Below are 22,468 nucleotides of genomic sequence, written 5' to 3' on the forward strand. Positions count from 1 at the left end.
AGCTTATAGCACAATGTTGTATGCAGTCCATCTTTCTTCCCGCTCTTTATTTTCTATCCTCGGCAGCCCGGTCATGTTATTAAGTTTTTTTTCTTGTCCCTTTTCTTTGTTTTCCAATTTAGCTTTTGACTAATTACATTCTACCTTCATTTCCCGTTATTGTTTGCCTCTTTGTCATCTTTTAATTTATTTCCCATCATGCTATTGCATAACATAGGCCTATTTCGGAATGATTTGTTCTTTCTCAAATGTTCTTTCGTTCATTTTCCCGCTTTCCTTCCTTTTTCATTCAAAATATATTTTCTTCGTTTTCTTTTCACTTTTTCTTTTCCCTTTCCCTTTCCTTTTCCCTTTCCTTTTCCTCCTTTCCTTTTCCCCTTTCCTTCCCCTTTCCCTTTCTTTCTCCCTCCCTTTTCTTTTTTTCCCGTTTTTTTTATATTTTCCCGGTGAAATCCGCCAGGGGGGGCAACTTGCCCCCCCTGCCCCCCCCCCCCCGCCTGTTACGCCACTGAGTAAAACATTCTCCATTTATGATTGGTATGTGGTTGAAATAAGTTTTGGCTGTTTTTGGGGGTGAGAGTAGCACCACCTGCTGTTGTGAGGATACTTGTTATTGAAAACAATACAATACATTCGTGAAAGCAGTTGAATAATAAATTGTCAATGATCATGTAACTTAAAAGCTGTCATGTGGAGGAAACCTTGTAAAAGCAAAGCTTGTGAAACAAGTTTCTTTAGCAAAGGCGGCTCCAGCCCCCCCCCCCCCCTATTGGTGGAGCAAAAAAGAAAAAAAGGGGGAGACAAAAAAGAAGGGGGAAGGGAGAAGGAAAAGAAAAGAAAAGAGGAACAATAAGAGGAAGCAAGTGAATACAATAAGGTGAGGGGAAGACTTAGAAAATGAAAGAAAAAAATCTTTCATGTCACTAAATAAAATTTTCGCTCGCGCTTCGCGCTCGCATTGCCTGTTCTATGAGATACATATCTTGCTCAATTGGCTGATATAAAGCTTAAAATGAAGTTTTGAAGTCAATACACAAACAAGATTAAGCTCGGACATCGAGCTTTCATTATTTCGTTTGATTTACCACTTGATTTTTTTTTAAATGCTCTGTAAAATGCCCGTTTTATGGTCTAAATTTGAACATTTTCTGCACGCGCTACGCGCTTGCATTATTTGATTTGCCAAGTACATATTGTCTTCGTATATTTCTCAAAATATCCCTTTTCAGGTTTGATTGTCAAAACGTAGGCCTATCAGCGCAGCGAGCGCTGCGCGCTCGCAATTTGATTGGTGAGTTATGTATATACCTATATATTAATTCTTTAACAACTCAAAATCTTTTCATCAATGTTTGTCAAGATTTGCGCTCGAATTAATTGATTGAAATATAGCTATGATAATATTTCGTAAATGAAAACAAGAATTCACAAGCATGCACACACATGACATACACGAAAGTTCGGAGCAAAAATGAAGAGGTAAAAATGGCACTGGTAATAATGTCCGAGGTAATATTGCAGAGGTAAAAATGGTAGCAGACAAATTATTTAACACACCCGCTCCCGTGGCGTTCGTATCGGATTGCACGACAGTGGGACCCAACGAGGCATAATCAAATTTCAACAAAATTTTGCATCGGTGTGATAGTTAGCACCAGGATTTTAAATCTACAAAGATTAATTTTTACTATAGTTGATGGGAATCAAAATATTTGAGGACTGAGCTTTGCAAAGCGCCTTAAAAAAATCTTTATACCGTTTTATTTACTCCATTTAATCCAATGCCCCAATGCCGAACAATCTAACTCAATTACTGTGCCTATGGTTATAATTATTTAAATCGTATACTGTTCTACCTAATTTATATGTGAAACTTTTTACCTTGTTAAACATTTGTAATTCAGCCTTTGACTGCCTAGAATGTTTTGATGCTTTAATAGATCATCATATGACACCTAGATAGATTCTTGTTATTTGATTGGTTGGTCGATATCGATCATTCAGCCCATTTTACAATGACGTCATCAACCGTGCAATTTTAGATCCATTCATCGTGCAATTTAGGATCTATGATTAATTCCATACGATTTTGTCCATTGCACGCGCGCACCCAGACTGCAGGCACCACTCGTGTTTGCAGCGCGCATAAACAGACCGAGCTCGCACAGCATGAGCATATTTACATCGAAATTCACAAATTTCATATGAAAAAGTATCTATTTATGGGTGTCATATAAACCAAATAATGAATGTTCTTTTCATTCGTGCAATGGACAGAATACTTAATCGGTGAAAGATGAAATGAATGATCCATTCAACTCGGCTACGCGTCGGTCGTTGAATATATCATTTTATATTATATGACACCCAGATAGATCCTTGTCATTTGATTGGTTGTTTGATATCGATCATTCAGCCCATTTTACAATGACGTCATCAACCGGGCAATATTAGATCCATTCATCATCGTGCAATTTTGGATCCATACGATTTTGTCCATTGCACGCGTGCACCGCTGCAGGCACTACAAGTAAGGTGTTTGCAGCACGCATGTTGTATGTACGCGACAATCAACTGACGGAACATATTTTGCATCGAAATTAATAAATTTCATATGGAAAATAATCTATTTTTAGGGGTCATATAAACCAAATAATGAATGTTCTTTTCATTCGTGCAATGGACAGAATACTTCATTCGGTGAAAGATGAAATTAATGATCCATTCAACTCGGCTACGCGTCATTGAATATATAATTTCATCTTTTACATCATGAAGCATTCTGTCTATTGCACTCATAAACATTTATTATCTGTATATGATTACAAATCCGATAAAGGGTGACCGGTAGTTTGGTGATACTACAGTCTTACCGGTGAACCGGCTCCAGGGCCCAGTAACACAAAGCTTAGCGACAAATCGCTAATTTGAAAGAACAATTCTGATTGGTTTCTAGTCAGCGTACTAACAAAATGCGCATGCAACAATGATCTTCATAGGCCATTTCATTCAGAGATTAACCCTAAAAGGACTGGGCTATTTGAGATGTATTCAGGACGGGGGGCATGATCCCCCCCCCCCCTCACTTCTGATCTCGGCCGCCGTTTGCGCGATCGCGCCGAAATTCGGCGCGCACATTCTTTACCACATAAACTACAAGCCAGTATTAAAAAAAAATCTGAAAATAATTACTTTTTATCTATCAGGAATAAAATATGCAAATTAATTCGCAAAAAAAAATAATTTGCATATTTAACACCCAATTTCACTTCAAATTGTCTTCTTTTTTCCAGATGTCATCTTTGCAATCTAACTTAAAGGTTTCCACAAAGAAAAATTGAGAAAGCTAATTTTTTCCTCATGTATTTCCTTGTTTTTAGAATTTCATATGTATTTCTTCGTTTTTTATTTTTTGTTTTTCATTGTTTTTCTTCAATGGAAATGATTACAGACCATTAACAACTAAATTAAACCCTAAATCAATTAAGCAGACCAATTAGAACGAAAAATAATCCCCCTTTTATGAATTTCATCTCCCTTGGCTTTGTACACAAAGTATAAAAATGAGCCATTTTTGGCATGACATTGTCTCGTAAAATGTCACGTGACGTCGCGATGCTATACCCGTATGTCGCGAATTTGGTCTCAAAAGTTGCGCGAGAATTTTGCGGCGCTATCATCATGATCATGCGTTTCGGAAATATCGCGCGAAGCGTCGACGGGGGGGGGGGTGGGCATGATGACCCCAGCCCTGTTAGGGTTAATCGCTAACATTTTGTGTTACGGTGCCTGACCAACAAGGGCATACCATCGGTTGATAGTAGAAGGTTTCGTTGCCGTGGCTTTTTAAGCATTAGGGAGTTTTCGCAACCTATACAGACGCTTTCTGGAACGTTGAGAATCTATTGTCAAATGCCCTTCGATGACAAAACAGCATTTGTCGAAAATCAGTGAATTAAAACAGCAGTGTTGTCCGTGACAAATGACAAAATTTCATTTGCAATTTTCGTCAGCCCCGAATCTTGGGACAGTCTGCTGTCCCGGTTCATCAATTTTCGACAAAAACCTCTCAGCTTCTCATTGTGATTTGACAGGCATTTTCAAAGCCATTAATATGTTCCAGATTCCGTCTTCGTTACAATTGCGAAAATTCTCTTATAATCGTGCGAAATACCCGTCACCTGCATAGAATAGCTGGTATTAATTATTGGAATGTAACTTTTGTTTGTTTTCACTATACGTGTTAGTTTTCCGTCAACACCACCTGGGGCCCGTTTCATAAAGGACTTGCAACTGTTGTAACTTTGCCATTATGGCAACTACCATGGAAACCTTGATTCTGATTGGCTGCTGACCCCTGTTACCATGGTAGTTGCCATTCTCAGTTGCCAGATCTCATGATTATCGAAAATCACCACTTCTGTGTCAAACTGCAGAAGCTGCCGTCTCTTCCGCCATCTTGACCGTCACGGTGGTGGCCGGCGTGCCCTTCTTTAAGCGTCGACATTTGGCTTGGTGTTCGAACATGACGAAACGATGACGTGCAAATATCTTTTGGTAGATTGGTACCGCCACACAAAGAAGAGCGCAGACGGCGTACATCCCCACGCTCGTATAAATGGCCTTGTTATATGATCCGGTTTTATCGATACTTTCCCCTGTAAAGTAACAATACATAATATTTATAAATATATTTGTGTATACAAACTGTAAATTTCATCATTTTTTATATATTTATCTAGGACGTAGCGAAATACACGGAATGGAATGAAGTCTTGTCTACATTCTTCTTCACTGAACGAAGCTTAGATATCAAACTTTTCAATTTTCATCAAAACGGGCTAATTACATATATGACGCCAAACGGAGGGATTTCAACCATCGAGCGATATGCGCATGAAATAGGCACACTGATTATGCTAGGTCAGACATATATTACGGATTAAGACATATTGCGAGAAGCGTCGAAGGGGTGCCTGGGAGACCCCACCCCGCCCACCCCCGGCCTAGTTAAGATTTAGGTAATATTTCCAGTCTTAAAAAAAAACAATTCTTACAGGTTCAACTTACCAAAGACGGCCGCCACCATGAAGCCAATACCTTGCATCACCATGACAACGGTCCAAGTATGGATGGCATCCTCGTTACGGAAAACTTGGTTGCAGATGGAGTAGGAGAGAACATCAGCAATTGTCATGACAACCATTCCAATTACTATCACAAAAGAAAAAAAATTATTTGATTAATTGAACTGATTCTTAATCAAATTATATTCTTTCTTATTTATCTATGGGGTTGCTCAAATAAAGAGAAAGCAAACATGAAGGGAATAATTACCGGTGGGGGAAATTTGGGGATATGAGACAAAATATTTTTTCTTTCCAAACCGAATTAGCTATGAAAAGAATAAGATATTCGCATCACCGTGGAAGTGATAGATTGTGATAATTTCAAATGCAATAAAATTATAATTTTCAAAAATGCCTCAACCCTACAATGATGAAACAAATTATTTCATTTCCATTATTGACACCGCTAGCGAGGTACATCCTACCTCCGTTGTCTTTATTCTTTCTTTGATCCAGGGATGAACTGCTCTCAAGCTGTACATTGCGAGAATTGCAACCTTTCATAATAACTAGAAAATCATAATTTAAAGAAGGTTCCGCATATCCTAATATCGTTTTTTTACTATTGTTTATGAGGATTGTGTGTAAAGGGGATCAGGGGGGAAATGCCCCGGGTCAAACTTTTTTATCTTTTCAATAACACGACATCCCCCCAACCATGGGCGGAAATCCCAGGGGGGACAGGGGGGACGTGTCCCCCCTACTCAAAATAGTAGGGGGGACACAATATCAAATGTCCCCCCTACTATTTTTGGTCTTTTATGATGGTAAGAAATACATCATTCTAAATCGAAATAAAACATGTATTTTGGGACGAGATATGACCTTACTTTGGCGATGATAACCTTTTTTTTGCTTGTCAAATTTTCCCGCCCCTTGTCCCCATAGGCGGATCCAGGGACCGAGGGGCCCGCCCCCCCCCCCTCTTGGCGGAGCAAAAAAAGAAAAAAGGAAAGAAAGAAGGAAAAAGGAGGGAAAAGAGAGGAAAAAAATTGGAGAAGGACGACGAGTGCATAAAATAAGATGAGGGGAAGTCTTGGAAAATAAAAATAATCTTTCGTGCCACTATATAGAATTTTCGCGCTCGCATTGCCTGTGCGGTGATTTACATATCTTGGTCAATATGGAGTTCGAATATCAAGTTTGGAAGTCAATATACAAATATATTTCACCTCGGAAATCGAACTTTCATTATTTTGTGTAATTTACAAATTGGTTTTTAAAAAGTGCTCTGTAAAAATGTCAGTTTTATGGTCTGAATGTTAACATTTGCTGCTTGCGCTGCGCGCTCGCAAATTTTGATTTATCATGTACCTATTATTTTCGTGTATTCCATAAAGTTTTCAAAATATCCCTTTTCAGGTCTGATTGTCAAGACGTATCAGCTAGCGCGCTGCACGCTCGCATTTTGATTGGCGAGTTATATAAATGTTTCAATATTGATTATACAACAAACTACTTAAAATCCCCTTTTCATGACAGTTTATCAAAAATTTTAGCTCGCGATTTGCGCTCGCATTAATGGTTAAAAATATATTAACTGATGCATCCTATTCATAATCACAAAAGTGAAATGTCCAATTTTTATGCCATGATCAGATTTCGCACCCTCATAAGGCATTAATAAATATGATATTAATTTAATAATCAAATTGTCCCTTTTGTTTCATCTCGCGCTTAGCAAGAGGAATAGGAAGATAGTCATCATTTTCATATGATGACATGTCGTAAGAATGTCCCGGTCCTATGTCAAAACTCAAAGTAATAATAATATCAGCTCTTTTTTATAAAGTGCGATCCATATCCACCTTACAATTTTTCTACAAAGGGCTTGAAATATAAAGCTGAAATTGACTTTTTTTTCAGATCGGAATATCAAAGTCTTATGATTTTCATGATTAAAGTTGTATTTAGAATGCCTAGATTCTAGGTCTAAATGTGAAACACGCTCGCGCATGTTTATTCAGATACTCAATTTGTTCTCTAATTTAAATCATTATCCAGTTTCAGATCACAATATCAAAAATTTTCTGCTCGCGCTTTGTGCTCGCATTATTATTGTAGGAAGACCCCATATTACTCATCCTTTTGATGATTTACAAAACATGAACAGATTGGCCCATTCTTAGGTCTAAATCTCGAAAAAAATTCTGCTCGCGCTTCGCGCACGCACCAAGCGTTAAATTATATAGCTATCCTGTTCACGATTACAAAAACTGATTAAAATTTTCCATTCTTTCTTTAGAAAGTTCAAAATTTTTCAGCTCGCGCTTCGCGCTCGCATTTTTTGATTGTTGAAATATGTAACGCCTTCATGGCTAAATGCAAGCAGTCCTTAACAAGTACCTTTTCAACAGGTACCAGTTCAAAACGTATATAAAAATTTTCTGCTCGCGCTCGCATTATTAATACTCATCCTTTTCAGGATTCACAAAACATGTATAGAGTGTCTCGTTCAGTAAATATTACAGGACTAAATCTCGAAATTTTCCGCTCGCGCTTCGCGCTCGCATTAATTGTTTACTTATATACCTATTCTGCTTGAGTTACAAAGAGTGCTTAGAATTTCTATTCTTTAGGTGAAATGTCCAAAAAAAATTAGCTCGCGCCTAGCGCTCGCATTATTTGATTGCTAAATGCTACTTTAACAGGTATCTTTTCCATCAGTTCATTTCTGCTCGCGCTTTGCGTTCGTAGTAATTATTAAGTTGCATACACATCTTTTTCAGGATAACAAACATTGCCCAGAATCAGTTCAAATTTTAGGAAAATTTCCAAAAAAATTAGCTCGCGCTTCGCGCTCGCATCATATAAATAAGAATTATGATATTATATATTAATTTATAAGAATAAAGCTAAGAAGTGACTAATGAGGACTACCCCTTCAAAGAAACAAACAAAAATCATCTTCGAGCTGCCAATCGGGAAAATATGGCTGAAACAAATTTCCGCCCCCCCCCCCTATTGGCGAAGGCTCGATCCGCCCCTGTGTCCCCCCTACCTTTTGGGAGAGATTTCCGCCCCTGCCCCCAACCTGCCTCTCTCACACTCAACCATATTTTTGTGTTTATTCAAAATTATTAGAAACATACTTTTTGAGAATGGAGATATGTTAGATTTGACCCCCCCCCCCCCTCCCCCGGCATTTACAAAGGGAGAGTCAGCAAAATCATACCCCTACAGATATTTGGAGGGAAATCTTTCAGAATTACCGCTATAGGTTTCAGATTTCTTCTGGGAAGATTTCAAACTGCGAATATAACCAAAACGCTAAAAGAACCCATATTAAAGGATTTTTCAGCCCCCCCCCCCCCGAACTATGAACCCTTAATTATACTCCTTTTTATTACCCCGGAATGTTAGAACGCTACTGCGGTACAGGTGATCATCTGAAGGGGGGGGGGTAACATGAGTTTCCCTCTACACTGCAAAACAGTGGCGTTGATTGCTGTACATAAAGCACCACACCAGTCATTACACTGTGTCACACCAGTCATTACATTGTACTGTGTGTGCCTCACCGGCGACTGACTGGAATACTCCCCAGGGAGTGGAGGATGTGCACACATTGTGTGCTAGAATGGCTGATTGAATCCGATGACCGGGGTAATAATATATCTGTAAAGCGCTTAGACACGTCGTTCCGATGTATTAAGCGCTAAAAGCGGATTATTATTAATATTACACACTCCGGTGTTAATTTTATGTGATAGTTCAACACCGTATTACAACACCTTCTGTTGTTACTTTTACACTGTTTCGTGATTTTATTTTCAATCTATCGGGCGTAAAATCAGGGCCCCATCTTACAAATATTTACGATTGATCCAATCAATCTTAACTGTATGGAAATCCATCCATACCAAATTCTATTCTATTTAAATTCTATTTATATAATCTCCTTAGTTAACAAACATAATCACACTGGATCTTCAAGAGAACAATGAATGTATGAATATGCATCATATCTAGAAAATATTTTGAACAAATTTGTATTTTAGATGTTGATGTTGCTGGCCATCCATGTGTGGTTGATCGGATCAATTGCAACTCTTTGTAAGACGGTGCTCTCGTGACACCCACTTGTGTCAGTGAAAGAAGAAAACTCTTTGAAATTTATTCACTCTTTATGTGACTGAACGTCAGTCCGATCCCTACCTTTCTTTTTTTAATTCCTTCCTCTCTTTTTATTTTCTTTATTTTCTGGGGGGGGGGGGTGGGAAGGGTAGATATTTTTAGGACGGGTTGTTTTGTCCTTCACCAAACTGTATATTTTTTATTACTTTGTATTTATTTTGTGAGTATTTCCCTCTCATTTATTCATTCTTTTCTCATTTGATTATCTGTATTTATACTTTGTTATTTTGTTATTTGTTGTGTTATCTATTTCTTGAGGGGCCCACATTGTACAAGCATTGCTTTTTAGTGGGTCCCTCCATTTCCATCTTAATTTAATTTCTATTGAAAAATAGTATATATATTTAAAACCTACAATGTGTTGCCCAAATCGTCTAAGTGTTTTTTTTTTTCACTACATATGTATAATTAATTTTGTTTGCAACGGATACAAATATTTATGTTTTATATATGGTATACAATTTGTTTTTGTTTGATGGAAGTGAAATAAATGAATTTGAATTTGAATTTGAATTTGAATTATCATATATGCATGTATCTTATAGAGTAACCAATTATCTCTATATTTTCAATGGGGATCCACACTATACAAGCATTGCTTTTAGTGGACCCTCATTCCCATATATGCATTATTTTATACGGCTTTTTTACATTGTCAATCCTTAAATTTGTGTCTGGTTTACATTACTTTGTATTATGTTTGAATAGAAATTAAATAGATAATTGAATTGAATTAAAAAAATGAATCCGTTCTTACCAACCGATAATAATATCAACAACACGACAGATTGGACGACGAGTAGACATATCATGCAGCCGATCCCTGTGAGGCTCCCTACAAGATAGAGAAATATCTTTGGGAATGGCAGACGGTCAGAAATAACACCAAGCAAACATTTTCCCGCCATTTCTGTGACGCCGAGAGTTGTTACGACCCAGGGAACCACTCGTTTCTCAAACCCAACAGAGAGCAGGTAGTCGCCCTGGAAGGATCGAAATAAAAAGGAAATATCAAAGATACAGAACAAATAGATTTACCAAACATACAAAAAACGGGCAAACATTCAATGCTTCATAGATTTATTCATTTACCGCGCTTAGTCGGAAGAGCGGGAGATTCGTATTCCGGTGACCCAGGTTTCATTCCCACTTGGTGAGTTAGTGCCCCTTGGTATAAGGCATTTAAATCCTCATTAAAGGTCCCTAGGAGAGGATCTTAAGCCGTCGGTCCTCTGGTGCTTACTCACAAGCATCCATGCTTTCTTAGCAATCAGGTAGAAAAAATCACCACCATAGAGAGGTATTGAAGCGTGATAATGATTTGTTATTTATCGTTCATACCATACAAATAAGATATTAATGCCTATCTGATAAATGATTAGGATAAAATGACAATCAGGAAATAGGATTCGCAATACCCATCCAATTATCAATTGCATGTACATTTTTTTACCTTCTGACTGATTATTGTTCATCTCAAAATCTTTAGTTTATTTACAAGAAGCAAAATGAAATAAATGATATAGGCCTAATATCTTTAAACATCTCTTAGGCAAAAGTAAAACATATCCATGACAACTCAAATATCAGTCATTCATGACCTTCTTCTTCAATTTGTTTTACACATTGCCCACTGGAACCAAGCGGTCACAACTGCACAAGCAAAAATGCTGCGAAATACACACGACAATACAAAAACTAAACGGCAAGTTCAATTATCCATGCAAAAAAAAAAGTTTATTTGAATAATCAGGAAAATATATTACCGTTTCGCCCATTTTTCACAACACAGTTGAAGTTACACTGTCTAATATAGGTGCAGTGAAATGGTTTGGAAAGTGGGAAGGGGCTGACCGTGCCAATAAGTACTATCAAATGGTATTTTTTGTACGTTTGTACAGGTTTAATGATTGAGATCCATTTCATTAGACGATGATTATTAAACAACAAGGTTACCAGCACCGGCGTACCTAGGATTTTGCAGAAGGAGGGCAATTTTTTTTAAGGATATTTCGTCCGCGAAAAATTTTGACAAGCAAAAAAAAAAGTCTTCAACCAAAAAAAAGGATTCCTTACCAGAAAAAATTTTACAAGCAAAAAAAAAGAAAAAAAGGTCTTCAATTTGGCTTCTCAAAGGGGGGGGGGGCACGTCCCCTGTATCAGTTGTAACCCATCAGGGGGGGTAGGGATACGTCCCCTGCATGAGTTGTGACTCGTCAGGGGGCAGTCTGCCCCCCCCCCCTTAGGTACGCTAGTGGTTACCAGGGTCCCGTAACACAAAGGTTAGCAATTAATCGTACGCTTGATTTTAACGATTGATTGTACTTTGTAGCCAATGGAATCAATCGTAGAAAAATGTTCTACGATCATTGCTAAGCTTTGTGTTACGGGCCCCAGGTGAGCGTTCATCAACATTCTCGTCTGACGGCAATCATAGGTACCTTGGCCGAGTGGTCTAGACTGACTAGACTCTTGAAAGTCCGCGGTTCGATCCTCGGCCACGGCACCTATGCCATTGAGCAAGGTATTTAGTCGACAATGCTCTTTTATCCTTCATTCAAATAAATGTAAATGCTGTATATGCATTTTTCGTTACTATAGGTGTGCACTTGTTTAAGAAATACGGCTTTGATTTGCTGAGAAGTATGGGCAGCTAAAAGGGCCAAAGTTAACAATCTCAAAAATAAAGAAACTCTCATAAATAAATGTAGTATCTCAGAAATACATGTAGTCTTTCAGAAATAAATGCAGTCTCTCAGACTCTCTCAGAAATAAATTATTTTTGTGATAACATATATTCTCTATATTTTCTTCGACATCTCAATATGATGTTCGCACTGATGTTTGTAACTCTGTAGACGAAAACGTAGAATATAATGCTCCATTGATTACCCACGACTTTGTGGTAAAAACTATAAATAATCTCTCGTGCAAGAAAGCTACTGGACATGATAACTTGTCTGTAAAACTGTTAAAACTTTTAATTACCGTCCCTATCGTTTTGTCCACGCTTGTTTATATCTTGAACCTATCATTAAATGAAGGACTGTTTCCAACCGAATGGAAAACTGCTAGAATTCAACCAATTCCCAAATCAGGTGATAAAGCATTTGTTCAGAATTATAGACCGATAGCTATTTTACCTGTGCTCTCCAAGATCATTGAAAGAGCTGTAAGTTCAAGCCTTCTAAAACATCTTCTTCAACAAGAAATATTGTCTCCTAATCAGTTTGGCTTTAGGCCTAATCATTCATGCGAGACAGCACTACTTTGTATGGTTGATGATTGGTCGAAGCAAGTGGATGGTGGGAGACTGAACGGTGTTGCATTCATTGACTTACGTCGTGCTTTCGACACAGTAGACCATTCGCTTCTCCTCAGAAAACTTAAATCATGTGGCTGCTCTCGATCGTGTTTAAAATGGTTTGAATCGTACTTAGAAAACCGCAGACAATTCGTTTCTTTTGGTAATGAAAAGTCTTCTACGAAAGAAATTAATGTAGGTGTTCCTCAGGGCTCAATTCTTGCCCCGGTTCTGTTCTCACTATTTATCAACGACTTATCGAATCATGTTACTAGTGCCTCAGTATATATGTACGCAGATGACACTACTATTTCAGTATCTGGTAAGACTAAAGCAGAGGTCGAAACCAATCTAACCCAGGCACTATACGAGACCTATTCATGGATAAGAAATAACAAACTGATCTTAAACTATAATAAAACAAAAGTAATGCTATTAGGGTCAAAACAAAAACTAAGTACTACCCATAATCAACAAATATCAATAAATATACATGGCTGTACTCTAGAATGTGTAAATGAAGTGAAGTGTTTGGGCGTAACAATTGATAATTGCCTTGACTTTAAGCAACATACCAATTCAATTTCAAACCTTATCAAACGTAAGCTTGGAATTATTCGCAGGAATAAACATTATTTTAATCAACCTCAACTTTCCAAACTTTATTGGGGATATGTCATGCCCCATATCCTTTATTGTTCTAATGTTTGGTTTGGGAGATCAGAAGGAAATTACGACACGCTTAACAGGTTACATAAAAGAGCAGCGTATCTGATATCAAATCGCACATGGATGACACGTTCTGAAATCGTGTTTAAAGAACTAGATTGGCCCTCTCTAAGCAAAGTTCTCCATAGAGCCTCATGTGTTCTTATGTAGAAGTGTGTCAACAAATTATCGCCCGCCATTTTATACGATAGACTTTCATTTGTCGATGATGTCTCTACGAGAACCACACGTAGTTCTGACAAATTGCTCTTGAGATTGCCAAAATGTCGTACGACCTTTTACCAAAAATCTTTTCTGTTCCTAGGCTCTTTCAATTGGAACCAGCTGCCTTACCATACAAGATTTTCAAAATCCGTACATTCTTTCAAATACCAACTTAAACACAAATAGACAAATCATATCCTTCATTTTAATCAGTATACAATACACTTATCACCCACTATTCTCTTGTCCGTGCCGTTCCTAGTACTCTTAATCTTGATTGCTGCTCTTTTCTTGTCTTTCTGTGTTTCCCACTTATTATTTAGACATTAAAGCGTGTAGTGTTTTGTTTGTTTTGTTTTTCTTTCTTTTTATCTCGATGTATATTAGTGATGAAATTTCCAATGATGCGATATGTCTTCTGCTTGTTTTTTTTATTCCAAAATTAAATTTATTAGTACTGTGTGATACATTGCCTTATGTTTTAACGATCTTTCATTTTTATTTTTCATTCTATACATGTATATATATAATCACAGGGCCCTGAGGTAGACCAGCTTTTAATGTTAATATCTTGCGTATTTATAATCTTGCCATCTGTAACTCGTAATATATTTTCGTATTTTACTTTGTATTTGTTCCTTTTTTATGTATCTCATAATGACCTGTTACTATGTTTTTCGTATGTTTTTTAATGCTGATCAGGCCACTCTGTATAAATATTCGAGAATAAATAAAAAAAAAATTCCTGTAAATGCATGCAAATCTGTGATTGTGTTTATTTCCAAGAATTGTTTTGATTCCGCGTAAACTTATGATTCTGCGGTTGTCTTTATTTCTGTGGATGCTTGTATTTCTGTAGTTATCTTTATTTCTAGAGTTTTCTTATTTTGTTTTATTTGCGAGATTATCTATTTCTGAACGATGACATTCATTATTTTGTAAAATATACTGCTATTTCAATACGATATTTTTTCTCAATGAGTCTCATATTTCTAAAATCTTTTTATCTTTGATTGACAAGATTTATTTATGAGTTGTCTTTATTTCTCAATAATATCAATTTCTGGTTAAATACTTTTATTTCTGACTTATGTACTATTCGTCCAAAGTAATGTATTCATTTCAGAGATATATTTCTGAGATACTACTTTTATTTCTGAGGAAGTTAATTCATTTCTAAGAAACGGCAATTTTTTTTCTGAGATACTGCACTTATTTTTGAAAGACTACATGTATTTCTGAGGTACTACATTTATTTCTGAGAGTTTTTTTTTAGATTGTTAATTATGGCCCTTTTGGCTGCCCATAGAGATGTACATGTGCGTGATCGACTGCTGATATATGGTAACTATGGGATAAACATACTGCAAGTCATTATTTTTATGACACGCCCCCCCCCCCCCCCACAATAACACGTCACGTGTGTATGAATCTTACCATGTTGATATAGAAAAATGAATTCATGACCCCAAGTCCCATGATGCAACATCCAAGGACCCAAACATCCGGATAGAAAATTGCTCTGTGCTTCGTCCAAAAATTAACGGATTCTTCAACTTCCCCTTCAGTCTCCACCGTCACTACATCAGGGGCAGGAAAATTTCCGGCGTCCAGGACATCTGATTTATCACATGCGTCACAGCTGTCTCTTGCCAGGGAAGAGAACACCTTCTTTTCTTCATCCGCAATATTCTCCTCTAAAAATGGCGTTTTCTCTTCTCCAGATTCTTCACATTTGTCATCATTATTCGCGCTGCCATCCTCAGTCTGATCATCATTATCGAGTCGGGCATACTTCGGCCTTTCCCGGTGGTTCGTGCAGTCATCGTTTACATCCGACTTCTCCCGAGTGCTGTTTGGAATCGAGTGGGCCTTGTTGCCAGTCCTTTCTTCATTCTTGTTCTCATCATCGCCCTCCTTTGAAGATGTTGAAATAGGTGAGGAAGGGGGGCATAAAGCTAGAACTGATACGACACCAACCACAAGAAGTAGACCTCCTACAACACGCCACATGATCCTCCATCCCCATTGCTCGATGAGGAAATATGTAAAAGGTCCTATACACAACATACCTTGTAAAAAGATAATTAAGAATGAACATAATTATTTTACACTACTAATTCCTTAAAAAAAATCATGGTTCATATATCTTTGCATCTATCTGTTTATACATGCATAACCAATGTCTTCGTGAATATGACTGTGTGCATCTATCTCCTACTCAAGAACAGAGATTCAAGTTTATTATTCAAGACAATTACCTAATGAAAAATTATTAAATGCCTACGAATGGCTCGCAGTTTGTTTTTATTGGATATAATGTATATCCAGAAGCTTTGTATTATAATAGTCATGATTAGCCCTCGATCGGAACACGGTCAAAGATGCTGAAAATGGAATGGAAAAAGAAGTCGTGTTGATAGCTGTTCATGTTCCCCCGGTTAAACGTCATTGCCCTACCATGATAATAATAAATCAAATATTATAGGGCAATATGCTAACATTAAAGGTCAAATCCATCCCAAAAAACGTTGATTTGAATAACTAGAGAAAAATCAAACTAGCATAATGATGAAAATTTCATCAAAATCGGGCGTAAAATAAGAAAGTTATGACATTTTTAAGTTTCGTTTATTTTTCACAAAACAGTGATATGCACAACTCAGTGACATGCAAATGAGTCAGTCGATAATGTCCCTCACTCACTATTTCTTTTGATTTTTTTATTGTTTCATTTATACAATAAAATTTCATTTTTTTTATAGATTTGACAATAAAGGCCAAATTGACTGAACCAATAGTATAAAACAGTGTTAATTCTACATGTTCAGGGAGGAATTAAATGTTGTTTCACTTGTCAATGAGGAAAAAAATAGAATATTTCATATTTCATATAATGAAATACAAAAGAAATAGTGAGTGGATGACATCATCAGTTTCCTCATTTGCATACCGACCAGGATGTGCAAATAACTGTTTTGTGAAATTATGTGAGACTTTAAAATGTCATAACTTTCTTATTATACATCCGATTTTTATGAAATTTTCAGTGTTATGCTTGTTGGATTTTTCTCTTTTTATTCAATTTAACTTTTTGTTGGGGTGGACTTTAACGAATGTGACCAATCGTAGAAAGCACCCCAAGATCGCTAAACTTTAAGTCATGGGTCCCTGGGCGTTGTGGCATGCGCCGGTAATCCAGGCTACATTTTGGGGAAGTTACAAACTGATGGAGAGGTTCGAGGTTCGAATCCCTGGTCTCGTCTCTCGGATGGTGATGTTATAGGTTGGTCTAGGCATCAGGGACCCGTTCCATGAATTACTATAATGACAACACGACGACTATCATGGCAACACGGCTCATCAGCCAGTCACAGTCAAGGATTCCATAGTAGGCATCATACTTGAGTTGATGCACGTCTGTAAAACCTGAAATACATGCATACACATTATTATGCGCGCGCGCACATCGGGTTTGTGCCCTATGGTTTGTGCATCAGGCAAAGGCATCGGGTCGACCGCACACCCACACACGGACACCCCCTCACGCACCCTCTCACACACACTTACCTGCACTACTGCCGATCAGGGCAAACATAGTGGCACGCGCACAGTTGGTAACCGGGAAATAGCGGAGTATAAGATCAATCGATGCCAGTGACGCACAGGCACAGCCGACACCATAGAGCACGCTGTAAGTCAGGTATATGACAGGGAAGATCGGGATCAACGACGTCAACATGCAAGACGTGAAGCAAAGGATAATCCCAACGAGGGTGATGGCTCGGTTACTGAAGCGATAGATGAGCGGCATGACGAAGATTCCCGACGACGTCGAAAGCCCGATGGGAATGGTCCCCACCCATGCTGTAAAGAGATAGACGGAGAAAATGGATGAGAGGGAGGATGTCACGTGTTAAAGGGCAAGGGGGTGGTGAAGTAGAGAGAGAGGATATGGAGAGAGAGACACATACACATGGTCAGACCATGAAGATGGAGCTACTCTGGAGCTACCTAGCTCATTGTAGATTAGCTGATAGCCCATTGCTGGAAGCCCCAATCTATGGCTGCAATATTACATTGGGTAATTTCAAGTTCAGTGTTGACCTTTTTGTGTTGGCTTTAGGTCAATTTTTACTCGAATATAACACTAAACATAAAATGAAGATGGTCTCGAAAAGTCACTCACTATAGTTATTGAGATGTCAATAATGTGATCTGGATCAGTTTTACAAACTCTGAATAAGTTTTGGAGCTAGGGAAAACAATCCAAATTTCAACACCAATACCAAGGCCACCACCGTACTTGAAATCACCCATTGCTCTGAAGTCGAATCTATACCTCACTTCAATCACACGAACACACGAACTAATTTCATTCAAACGTATGAGCAATCGCATTGTCACACGTCGACTCTCACGACTATGTAATCAGTCGTGCAACTATTGAGACTGATGTGAAAGCAGTGAAACCACTCGCAATCACTCGTGCAACACTCCCATGTGATCGCACGAGCATAATACGAGCATATGCGACTTACTCGTGCAACGGGGTTTACTCTGATCTTTGCTTTTATTGTACGACGTACAGCTGTTGCATTTGTGAAAGCCTCTGTGCGATCTTATGAGATAAATACCGCTTGATGCCTGCATGTTGCGCGACCAGAAGGTCGCAAATAGTCGTACGTCAATTGTGATCGGCTTTTTAAGCCCCTTTCACAATTGACGTACGACCATTTGCGACCTTTTGGTCGTGCGACAGGCTGCAACAGGCATCAATCGCTAGTCATCTCATAAGATCGCACAGAGGCTTTCACAGTTGCAACAGCTGTCGTACAACAAAACAACCAGTAAACCCCGTTGCACGAGTAAGTCGCATATACTCTTATTGTGCTCGTGCGATCACATGCGAGTGTTGCACGAGGGATTGCGAGTGGAACGGTCGCATACATGCGAATGAAACGGTAGTGCAATGTTGTAAGCCGTTGCGATCGGTCTTGCAACAGTCTTATGGCCCATATTATCATCGCAACCAGTCGCAAGACAGGTCTCTGTACATGTAGGTCGCTTGCACATGTACAAGTGTTGTACGACCTCCAGTCAAGTAAATGCGACTACTTAGTTGTGCCACCTCTCGCACCAAGTCGTACAACGTTGAACAACACTCGCACGATGATCGCCCGACCGATGGTACGACCCCGGGTACGGCCTGATGCGAGTGAATCGATCGTATTTGATCGCGTTCGGATTTTGAACATGTTCAAAGTTCAGATGTGACCAGTCACGACCACCTCGAGTTCGTGCGACCGTCTACAACGACTGCGAGTGCTCGCAAGACACCAAGAGATCGATCGTGCAACACCAAGAAAAAACTGTTGCAGGCGGTCGTAAACTGGTCGGACGTCAATTGTGAAAGGGGCTGAACGGTCGCATACATGCGAAAGCAACGGTAGTGGAATGTTGTAAGCCGTAATTTCGATCGGTCTTGCAACAGTCTTATATTATCGCACCCAGTCGCAACACTGGTCTCTGTAGGTCTCCAGCACATGTGCAAGTGTTGTACGACCTCCAGTCGACTAAATGCGACTATATTTAGTTGTGCCACCTCTCGCACCAAGTCGTACAACGTTGAACAACACTCACACGATGATCGCCCGACCGATGGTACGACCTGTTGCGAGTGAATCAATCGTATTTGATCGCGTTTGGATTTTGAACATGTTCAAAGTTCAGATGCGACCACCAGTCACGATCACCTCCGACCACCTCGAGTTTGTGCGATCGTCTACAACGACTGCGAGTGCTCGCAAGACACCAAGGGATCGATCGTGCAACAACAAGAAAAAACTGTTGCAGGTGGTCGTAAACAGGTCGTATGTCAATTGTGAAAGGGGCTTTAGTCGAGCACTACAGGCGTACAGCAGTCGGCCAAACCGCGATAAAAAGTACATTAGAGTAAAAAATGTATATATTTGAGTTAATATTACCTTCATATCCTCTCGTTAGGATCACTCTAAATGAATACACAGTGTTATAAAAAGTGATTACTTTCATTTCACTTTTTTTTAAATCGTTGACTGGATAAATACAAGACTGATAATGAGGTAAATTTTCTTCTCTTTTTTTCCTTCTTTTTGTAATTTACCAAACTCATTATTTCACAAACGTCGCATCATTTTGGTTTGTAAATAGGCATAATTTTTCACCTTATACTCCGGTAAAGGGGCTTTCACAATCGCTGTTGCGATCATTTGGTCACAATATATAATGTTGCACACAATCGCAACAGTTGTAAGCAGTCGCACCATCAATTGTGAAAGGGGCTTAAACTGTACGCAAGCATCTAGATCTGGGCTCCAGATACTTGACATTATTATCATTATTCGTTTTACAGATCGAGTCAGAAAACCTGACATGACTAGGGTACCAGCATCTGTAACTCATTAATAATCACTGAAGATAATAATATGACTCTAGCAAACCACTATAATTGTAATACTATCCACAGTTATCTGGTGTACATTATGTTGCTTGTATGTAAACCTAGAAAAGAAAATGAATCCTGATGTGAAATTAATTTAAAGGTGAAGTTCATCCTGACGATAAGTTGGGTTATCAAAAGTATATGAAATTAAAGAAAAAACATCAATGAATGTTTGCTTATAATCCACAAAAAATAAGAGAGTTATGACTTATTATCTTTTTTATTTACAATACATGTACAATCAATAAAAACAAGCAATTAAAACATCATAAAAAATATCAATCCCTTACACCAAATATAACACTGTTCAGACAAGGCTCGAACAGAGAAGTGGACAGCATCCGCCCCCCCCGCCCCGCAAATCGGCAACAGAGGACCCCCTCTATTCGACCGTGGGAAGAGAGGGATATAAGAGAGTCTTGACCTGAAAATGACCTTTGACCTTACCATGTGACTTCCGACTGCAGCATGACATGCAGGTCTCATAACTACATCGACAATCCATGGGTGAAATGGGTGAAAGGTGACTTGCGGTTGCGGAGTTAGGTGTCATAAGAGAGTCTTGCACAAAAACTTTAACGTTGACCTTGGACCTTACCATGTGACCTACGACTACAGCCCGACATGCAGGTCCCCCAAGTCCATATACCATCCAAGTTTGGTTGAAAAGTGACTTACGGTTGCGGAGTTCGCTGTCATAAAAGAGTATTGCATGTAAACTTTAACGTTGACCTGAAAATTACCTTTGACCTTACCATGTGACATCCAACTGCAGCATAACATGCAGGTCCCCCAAGTCCATCTTCCATCCAAGTTTGGTTGAAAAGTGACTTACGGTTGTGGAGTTATGTGTCACAAGGTTTGTGACGGACGGACGACATTTGGATCCCTAAGTCTCGCCTTCACCTCTGGTGGGCGAGACAAAAACAAAATCATTAATCCCCTTACATGACATAACTACCAGTGGCGTCGATCCATTTTTCAGATTGGGAGGCGAAATCATTAATCAACGTTCCAAAGGCGCTCAATCACAAAAAAACAAACAAAAACTCACCCATACACACACACATATATATATATATATATATGTATATATGTGACTCATGAGAAAGAGACACATATCTCACCAACAAATTGATGCGAGCGCGAAGCGCGAGCTGAAATTTCTTTATATTCTGACCTGAAAGCTTGATATTCTAAGCATTTTAGGTACCAATGATTAAGATGGGTATCTAAAAGAACAATAGATGCGAGCGCGAAGCGCGTGCTGAAAACTTTGATATTTCGATCTGAAAAAAAATGACAGTTAATGGACGTTTTTAATTAAAAAAATATATATATATCCAATAAAAGATTATTGCAAATCGAAAACGGGAGTTCTTTTGAGGTTTAGAACTGAAAACGGGACATTCTATTCATCTATTTAATCATGAAAAGTATGGGTTTTTGCTATAGAAATGATACGAGTGCGAAGCGCAAGTTGAAATTTTTTTTATATTCCAACCTGAAAAGCGAACATTTTGAGCACGATTTAAAATAAAATATGAGTTGTGTATCTCAATCTCGCTTGCTGATTTCTGTGTAACATTACAATCTTATTTTATTTTTGCACATGCGGAATTATTTGGGGGGGGGCTAACGATATGTTTTAATTGGTGGGGTGATCACCCCCCCCCCCTCCCAAGATCGACGCCTCTGATAAGTACCATATATTATGCGATATAAGCTCAATAAATTCACATTTCAATGGAATATGATAAATACAAATATAAGTTTCTTACAGAAGTGGGCATGAAATTATGTGTTTTATGAATATATCGACCGCTCGAATAAAATCATTTTTCATTTTCTTTTAGAAAATTGAACTTTTTTTTTTAAATAATATCACACGACATTATGGAGGCGCTGCCCGTCTGTGACGTCATCAATTCGAAAGGTTAAAAAGTCATTTATTCATTATTTTTCGACGGATTTTCATAATACCTTCCCCCACATTTTTTTTGTATTTTTGTTTTACTTTATTAACCCCAACTTATCATCAGGTAAACGTCCCCACAAAATTGCGACAGACAATAGTATCTTTTTCAGAATAATCAACCAGGGGGCCGTTTCATAAAGTTGTTCGTAAGTTAAGAGCGACTTTAAGAACGACTGGTGAACCTTCCTTACGCGCTCAACCATCGCCAATGAATATAACATTTTCCACAAGAAAGGATCACCAGTTTTAAAGTCGCTCTTAACTTACGAACAGCTTTATGAAACACCCACCAGGAATGTATTGTGCTACTATATGATTGCGTTTCTTTTCGAGCGAGTGCCATGAGCGTAGAGGCTCAACGAAAGGGGAAGAGGATGCAATAAAAAAGAACAGGAAAGAAGAAGAAAAGGGAAGAAATGAGACAGAAAGCTATTAATCATTTAAAGAGAAAGGTCTGGATCATTTAGTCTTAATACCCCTTATGACCGGTGTGTTGGCTCCGT

At 38.4% G+C, this 22,468-nt stretch overlaps 1 protein-coding gene across 1 annotated transcript; it reads right to left on the reverse strand.

Moving 5' to 3' along the window:
• Positions 1 to 767: 767 nt before the first annotated feature.
• LOC129282070 (monocarboxylate transporter 9-like) lies at positions 768 to 17,369 on the reverse strand. Its single transcript, XM_054918006.2, has 5 exons — positions 17,074 to 17,369; positions 14,941 to 15,575; positions 10,024 to 10,249; positions 5,071 to 5,214; positions 768 to 4,658 (listed from the first exon to the last, which is right to left on the reverse strand). The coding sequence occupies exons 1-5, from the start codon at positions 17,315 to 17,317 to the stop codon at positions 4,426 to 4,428; spliced, it is 1,482 nt and encodes a 493-aa protein (XP_054773981.2). The 5' UTR covers positions 17,318 to 17,369; the 3' UTR covers positions 768 to 4,425.
• Positions 17,370 to 22,468: the final 5,099 nt, after the last annotated feature.

The sequence above is a fragment of the Lytechinus pictus genome, chromosome 18 (assembly GCF_037042905.1).
Source record: "Lytechinus pictus isolate F3 Inbred chromosome 18, Lp3.0, whole genome shotgun sequence".
Classification (NCBI taxonomy): Eukaryota; Metazoa; Echinodermata; class Echinoidea; order Temnopleuroida; family Toxopneustidae; genus Lytechinus; species Lytechinus pictus.